Source organism: Oryzias melastigma, linkage group LG19 (genome assembly GCF_002922805.2).
Source record: "Oryzias melastigma strain HK-1 linkage group LG19, ASM292280v2, whole genome shotgun sequence".
NCBI classification, from domain to species: domain Eukaryota; kingdom Metazoa; phylum Chordata; class Actinopteri; order Beloniformes; family Adrianichthyidae; genus Oryzias; species Oryzias melastigma.
Window position 1 is genome coordinate 5,642,323 of NC_050530.1, and position 7,603 is coordinate 5,649,925.

The following is a 7,603-nucleotide window of genomic DNA, read 5'->3' on the forward strand; positions in this document are numbered from 1 at the left end:
TCTCTCCTCCTGTCTCCTCATCCTGTGTTTGTTTCTGCAGCCAAAGCTCAGAAGGTGGAGATGGACAAGCTGGAGAAAGCCAAGAAGGAGCGCACCAAGGTGAGGCTGGATTCCTGCGCCACGCCAGGGGCAAGTCTGCACCGGCTGCAGCTCGCTCCTGTCAGCGCTCTGTGGCAGAACCAGGCCCGGCCCAAAGCCGCCGGTTTTTGTCAGGAAGGACCAAACATTTTCATCCTGAACCCTCTGACGACATCTGCGCAGACGTCTGCAGAACCTGCAGGAAACCTGCGTCTGCCGACCTCTGACTGCTGTGCTCTGTTCTGCAGATCGAGTTCGTCACCGGAACCAAGAAGGGGACCAACCCGTCCAGCACCGCCGCCTCCACCACCAGCAGCAGCAGCACCAGCACCGCCACAGGTGACCCCGCCCCCTCCCCACACAAAACCACAAACACACATCACCAGAGTCCTGGTTCTGAGGAGGACCAGAGTTCTCCTGATTGGTCTGGAAACCAGATAAGCAACATGCTTGTCTCTGATTGGACGGTTTCCGTTTGCTCGTAGACCAACGTGAAGAACATCTCCTCTCCAGGTTCAGATCTGTGTTAAACGGTTCTGAAGACGAGAACTGATCAGTCCATGACTGTGGGGGAGGGGCTCCTCCTCACCGCCCCTCCCTCAAGAACATACTTCATGTTTTGGAGCTGGACCACGTTTTTGGGAAGTTAACGACCTAAACCGGAAACAATGCTAGCAAACGTAAAGTGCAACCGGTGCATTTTTCAAAATAAAAGCCTATTTTCTGCTCCCCATCACCGAGTTGTCTATCTCAACGCGTGCTGTGGTGTAACCATGACGACATTTCCTCTCCGCTCACACTGTGTGGTAGAGGGTCATACATTTAATCATCACGTGAGGGTTTGATTACTAGAACTTCCTGTATGAATGGCGAGTTATTGCATCAACCTGTGTGAGTGTCCAACTCGATCACACGAGGGGCCAGAATCCAAAACACCTCAGGTCACGGGCCGAACACGACAAACATTTAATGAACTCTAAAACCAAAACTTTTTAAAAACTTAGATCCCAAAAGATTTAGCTCTCCATAAAGTATATCCTGTCACAACTATACCAGATAACATCAGGCCGTTGACCCTAATGAAGGAAGACTAGAAAAGTAGCATCACTGCGATAATGAATGATGGTTCAGCTTCTGTGACTGTATTTCAGTTCATATTGGTGTGGTTCTGGTCTCATGAGCTTCTCTCTCCTCCACCAGACGCCCAGAAGAGGAAGAGCAAATGGGACTCTGCCATCCCCGTCACTCTGGCCCAGCCCGCCCTCATCACCACCTCTGCCACCCTGCCCTCCGTGGTCTCCGTGACGACCACGGCCAGCGGCACCAAGACCACGGTCATCTCTGCGGTGGGAACCATCCTGAAGAAGGCCAAGCAGTGATCAGCTTCCTCGAACCCTCGTTCACTAAAGACAGTCGGGTTCTCCTCCCGGTTCTGTGGACCGGTCCAGCTCCTGTTTTTATCTTTGTACATACGTGTTGGTGGGAATAAACGGATGAGATGTTTCTTTTCAGGCGTCTCCTCTGAATGTTGGCGGGAGTCCACAGCATGTGTGCAGCAGGTGAGGGGCGCCGTCAAACACGCCGCCCCTCCCATCGTTTACAGCACCCGACTCCTCCCCAAGCAGAACCGCAGCAGACGCCTGTTCTGGTGGATGTTCTGGTTGACGTCGGCACCGTCTTCAGGTCATGTCAGGAGAACGGTTGGGGGGGCGTCGTGGGGGTGTAGAGGCCGCCGAGGCTCTGAGGGCGTGGCCTCGAGTCCTGACTGTACGCTGAGTCATGCTCCGTTTGGGCTGGTCGGCTTCTTGGCTCTGAGTTGGTGACATGTTTTTGCAGAGTCTGGAATGTTGACGTCACGTTTGTCCATCTGCGCTTTAGGATCCTGAACTCAAAGTTTCTGCACATCAGTAAATAATCAACCAAGAAAAACACGCTTCTGTTGATGGAAACGTTTGTTTATAAATCAGCTTCATGAAAACCAGACGTGAACCTTCAGCACCAGGTCTGAACAAACGGCAACAAGAACTGAAGCGTCTGTTCACAGGACAGGAAGTGATGTCATAGGGGGAGGGGCTGAGCCACAGTGGGAAAGTCCAGAAGGATGTTAGTCACCTGTTCAACCTGAGGACAAACTCCTGAGTCACAAACACACGCGCTAAAGGTGCTAATCATTAGCTAATGTCTAAAACGATGATCTTTCCCGCCTTTAAATGCCCATAAAACAGGTTTGAATGTTCTAAAAAGAAACGTCTGCAAATATTAATGAAGTTTGTCAGCATAAGAGCAGTTGACACATGTGGGACAGGTCGCTGGTCACTCAGAGGGGGCGGGGTCACTCTGGCCGCCATTGAACCTTCAGTCAGGAGAAGGATCTGGTTCCAAAGGGTTTTTTTTGCCCTGCGAAGAGCGCTCCATTGTATTGATGCAGATCTGGTTGCCGCGGCAACACCTGCTCTGTGCAGTATGCTGAGTAAGGAGGGTGGCCCCGCCCCCTTAGATCCTCTGAAAGTCGTTCAGTAAACTCAGGAGTTCTCTGAAGTTCTTCTGAGGATCTGCAGAAGTGGACCTCGAGTCGCTGTGGGATGGAGATGAAGGAGAACCGGCGGAGTTCTGGAGACTGTCCAGAACTTTCTTTACCATCAGCTCCTGAGACTGTGCTCCTGATGCCCCCCCCACCACAGAAACAGTGGACCCACCAGACAGACGATGTGAACACCCTCAGCATAACGTCACATTCAGTTCTGACTGAGTTCTGTTGGTTCTGGTGCTGGTGTGAAGCACCACTAACCAGTATGAACAACTTTGCAGGTCAAAGGTCACCGGATGCTGCAGGACCTAAAACAGAACCAAATGAGGCTGGTTCTGATCCAGCCGAAGGTTCAGCTCCTGCTTTCATTGAAACCGTTTGAGTTGATTTTATCTGGAGGTGTTTACCGCGACAGCTCCCCAGCTGGAGGTGTTTACCGTGACAGCTCCCCAGCTGGAGGTGTTACCGCGACAGCTCCTCAGCTGGAGGTGTTACCGCGACAGCTCCCCAGCTGGAGGTGTTACCGCGACAGCTCCCCAGCTGGAGGTGTTTACCGCGACAGCTCCCCAGCTGGAGGTGTTACCGCGACAGCTCCTCAGCTGGAGGTGTTACCGCGACAGCTCCACAGCTGGAGGTGTTTACTGCGACAGCTCCCCAGCTGGAGGTGTTACCGCGACAGCTCCACCGACGTTATTTATGGACCCAACGAGCCCCTCCCTCATCCTCAGCTGTTTCCAGGCTGATTCAGAATATCAATGAAGTTTTTCTGTGGATTCAAATCAATTTGGACACGAACTCGTTGTATCAACTGTTTGTGTTTGTTACTTTGTTGTGCGTCTTCCAGATCGTTAGTTGTGTTTAACTGATGACTCAGCATTTATTCTCATCAGCTGTTTTAGTTTCTGTTTAAAGATTTTACCGACTCATCAGGAAACATTTGACTGAGATTTGAAGAAGTTCTAGAAAAAAACGACATCAGCTTTATTACTAATGTCACGACTTCAAGAAAGTTTCTTTATCAACAAATGTCAAGTTTCATTAGAGGGGGGGGGGTCAACTTCACAGCAGGAACGTCTCCTGAGAAAAGGACTGAAGCTGATTGAATCTAAGTGAGGCGCGTTTCCATCCTGAGCTTCAGTTTCTTTCCAGTCTTGCATCCGTCTGTATTTTATTCTCCGTTCAGTTTTATTTATTTAAGGAAACGTTGTTACAGTTTCAAATGTGACCATGTCCACAGTTAGCTAACAGCTAAGTTGCAGACCAGGTCACTGAGAATAAACAACAAAGACACAAACATCATCTTACAAAATACATATAATCCTGAACAATCCCAACAAAAACAACAGATCTAATGTTCACAGGCTTGATTAGACTTCAGTCATTGTTTTACTTTACAAGTAAACTGTTTTAGATCTGGGAGGGATTTTAATTTGGCGGCTGTGGTGTTCCAGACCTTTTACTGTGAAGGAGCTTTGACCACCTTTGATTGATGACTGACTGGCTCCAGACAACAGTAGGAAAAATGAGATCAAATCATTGCATGAAAATATAATTTAGCAGCATTTGTTGAAATAAGAACTTAAAAGACGGAAAAGGTTCATATTAGTTTTAACAAGTCATTCAAATTATGACGAAAAGACACATTAAAAGAAGGCAGATTATATCAAATTCCAATATGCATTCTTGGCGACAAGACAACCTTTAAAATGAAACATTCAATAAGGATCAACTTTGATTTCTGTAAAGTGTCTCTAACATACATCAGATCTCCTTTTCCCAACAGTCTTTACGAAAACAAACGTATCCTGGGATATCAGTGATTGGTGGGGATATTCGCGCTTAACCATGTGTCACTTAAAGCCACAAAGAGGTTTGAGTTAAGTGTTCAGCTTGATCCCGCTTGGGACCCAGACTATGGCCTCCGAGGATTCCCTTCGGCTTACGGTTATGATCCCGTGATTAACAGTTTGGACGTACCTTCTGTTGCGCTGCCCGGATTGTTGGCATTGCTGACGGTCTGAATTTGGAGGAGCAGTCCGGATGGTCCTGTGTCCATCCCAGAGTTAGCAGAGTCCGCTGAACCTCCTGCCGTTCCGTGGAGACTGCCTCTCGCCGACAGACACCAGCGGTGGTAGATGTTAGCCTAACGGGGCCAAACCAGCCATTCCACCGGACAAATCCGTGTCACAAGCGCTAATGGAAGCCCGGCGCGCGCACAGCCATCACCGATCACAGAGGACCCAACACTCCCGCCATCGGACCCACGCCGAATCCGCAGAAATTGGTCCCCAACACCACAGGCTCCGAGGAAGGAAAGACCTTACCTCCAGCACCTCCAGCACCAAAGGTCACCATGCCGCCCCATGGAGTCAGCTGTTCCAAGGCTGCTGTCTGTCGGGTCGAATGGTGTTCAATGAGGACTTGACAGCTGGGAGAACTTTGGGACCAGGAGGATTCAGCTCTATCACCTGGAGCAGGACAATGGCGAGTTGGAGAAGTCGATTGATCCGTCTCTCCTCGTGCGCAACTGGAGCAGCTTTCCCGATGTGTAAAAGTTTGGAGTAGATGAGATGTTGGCTCGATGTAACCAAGCAGACGCTGTCGTCATTACATCAGGAACATTGTTGTACAGTAAAATACTGTAGACCAGCCAAACTGTTTGGAAATCTCGGCTCATTCTCCAGAACTGCTACTTTCCTATCCTGATCCGATTTGGATTTGATTCATACGTGTATTTATCATGATTATGTTCTGGTATTTACTGCTTGTTTGTAGCCACGAGGGGGCCCAAGCCAGGGTCTCATTGTGCCGGTCCCAAGCCCGGCTAAATACAGAGGGTTGTGTCAGGAAGGGCATCCGACGTAAAATCTTGCCAAATCAAATATGCGAATCAGACAGGCTTAGATGGAGGAAACTGGTTCGCTGTGGCGACCCCTGAAGGGAAAAGATTTACTGCTTGTTTGTACTCCGGTTGGACTCAAACTCTATTTGTTACCTTGTACGTGTACCTGTGTATGACAGTTGAACAGGGCCCAATGAAGCGGAATGAAGCTGAATGAAGCTGAATCAGCGGGACACTGCTGTTCGCACAGAGGTCAGAGTCCATGTTTCAGTTCTTTCATTCCAGAACCGGATGTGTCCCTCAGCCCCGCAGAGACGGCCCGCTCGTCTCTCACGGTACCTGCGGTGGTGGGGCCTGTCGGTGCAGGCATTCCGCTCCCGTGAGGAGAGGCGGGGGGGGTGTTGCCATGGCAGCGGGGCACGGCAGAGGAAACTGCGGGCTCTGTTTCTGCACCCTGCAGGCACAGTTCTGCCCGCTGAGCCACGCCCCCTGCAGGGAGGGGCCGCGGCCTCAAGCCCACACAGGTGAACTCCTGCTGAATGGAATGCGCACACGCGCGCGGGCGGGTACAAAGGTGTGCTGCATGCAAACAGATGAAACGGAAGGAAACTTTCTCCGTTAGCGCGCCTCACCTGGACTGCGTGTGCGCGCGCGCTTTGAAGGAGGGGTCACAGCAGGCTCGGTCATATCCAGATCCTCTCTCTCTTCCTGCTCTGAGATCCGCACGATCAGACGAACTTCAGCTCCTGCAGAGAGGAGACGCAGGAGGACCGAGGAGGACCGGGAAGAGGGACTCGACGGTCTGAGGGAACTTTGAACCTGCAGAGGAAATCCTTTTCTTCAGTTTGGTGGACTTTGGGACTTGGACCGCAGCTCCGAGGTTTGATCATAATCCTTTTGTTTGCTGGTGTACCTTCTTTGTGTTCTGCAGCTGAGGAGGTCCGGGTCCCGAACCACTGGAGGTCCGGGTCCTGAACTACCTTATGGGTCCAGGTTCAGACCTGGTCTCAGATCTTTGAAGAACATTCAGGGTTAGAACTGGAGAATTTCAGATCAACTATTGAGTCACAGCGCCCCCCCCCCCGTGTGTGTGTGGGGGGGGGGGGCGTCCGTGCCCCCTCCCCAGAAGGATGAAGCTTGTTGTTTGCTGACACCTGAAGCTGCGCAGAGAAGAAAATAGTTTCTTTCTGCGCAGATCCACCTGAAGCTCAGGTTCACGGAGAGGCGCTAAGGTGCCCCCCTCCCCCCACCCACGCGGTTTTCTCACCTGGGGGAGAAATTCCTCCTAATCTCCTCCGGCGGGTCTCCTCCTGAGGAGTCTGACAGCTGTCAGGTCCACATTCCTCCACGACCCCCCCCCAACAGCTCGAGTCTGACTCCGGATTGAAAAACTAAAACCGTTTCTGGAATCGATGTTATTCCGCTGAAACCAGATCGGCTCCAGATTTCAACATAAAACGTTTTTATTTCTGAGTGTTTGGCGCCACCGCGAGGAGACATGAAGAACTGAGGTGAGAATCCTGCAGAAATGCTGTTGAGCCTGATCCCGAAGATCCTGGAGATCTGATCAAATCCTCTGTACAGATCACAGCAGGATAATCTGAAGGATCAGGATCAGGTATTTGGAACCAGAACACAGACCAGAGAACATGTGTGTGTCTTTCATGTGTTTGTGAAGCTCGGCCTCCAGAACTAATGATAGGGATCAGATCAGATCAGGATTGAGATGCGGATCAGACGTAACTGTTCCTGTTCTGTCAGCAGGAAGGCGATGGCGGGATGGATGCTGCATCTGTCTGCAGTCGTCTGCCTGCTGCTCATCCGTCTGACCGGCTGTGATGCAGAAGGTAAAGATCTGAAGATCTGAGGGATTAAGATCACCTAGATCTCTGATGATTGTCTTCAAGCATCATGATGATAACTTCCTAAGCTCCACCCACTCACAGTCGTCCCTCAGCAGCAGCAAAGCGGTTTCCACAGCGACGTTTTCCTGATCTTCCTCTCTGACTCCGCCCACAGAAAACTACTGCTTTGCTTCCAGAGCCAGCAACTGCAGCCAGTGTCTGCAGGCGGGGAAAGGCTGCGCATACTGCTCTGAGGAGGTGAGAGCAGACCCCCCCATCAGAGCCGTCTTCATGGAGCAGAACTCACTCAAA

At 50.8% G+C, this 7,603-nt stretch overlaps 2 protein-coding genes across 4 annotated transcripts in view; both read left to right on the forward strand.

The window, feature by feature from the left end:
• LOC112141343 (SAP30 binding protein) overlaps positions 1 to 1,589 on the forward strand; it is a 4,023-nt gene extending 2,434 nt beyond the window's left edge. The window contains exons 4-6 of the mRNA XM_024264454.2: positions 41 to 99; positions 327 to 417; positions 1,279 to 1,589. Of these exons, the coding sequence (XP_024120222.2) occupies positions 41 to 99; positions 327 to 417; positions 1,279 to 1,457 (329 nt within the window). The 3' untranslated portion in view covers positions 1,458 to 1,589. The remainder of the gene's footprint in view (positions 1 to 40; positions 100 to 326; positions 418 to 1,278) is intronic.
• Positions 1,590 to 5,982: 4,393 nt separating this feature from the next.
• itgb4 (integrin, beta 4) overlaps positions 5,983 to 7,603 on the forward strand; it is a 15,092-nt gene continuing 13,471 nt past the window's right edge. For 2 of the 3 annotated variants that reach the window (XM_024264463.2, XM_024264464.2), the window contains exons 1-3: positions 5,984 to 6,327; positions 7,212 to 7,294; positions 7,467 to 7,548. In XM_024264463.2, the coding sequence (XP_024120231.1) occupies positions 7,219 to 7,294; positions 7,467 to 7,548 (158 nt within the window). In that variant the 5' untranslated portion in view covers positions 5,984 to 6,327; positions 7,212 to 7,218. Of the gene's footprint in view, positions 6,328 to 7,211; positions 7,295 to 7,466; positions 7,552 to 7,603 lie in introns of all 3 variants that reach the window. The other variant, XM_036217067.1, reaches the window with a different exon arrangement.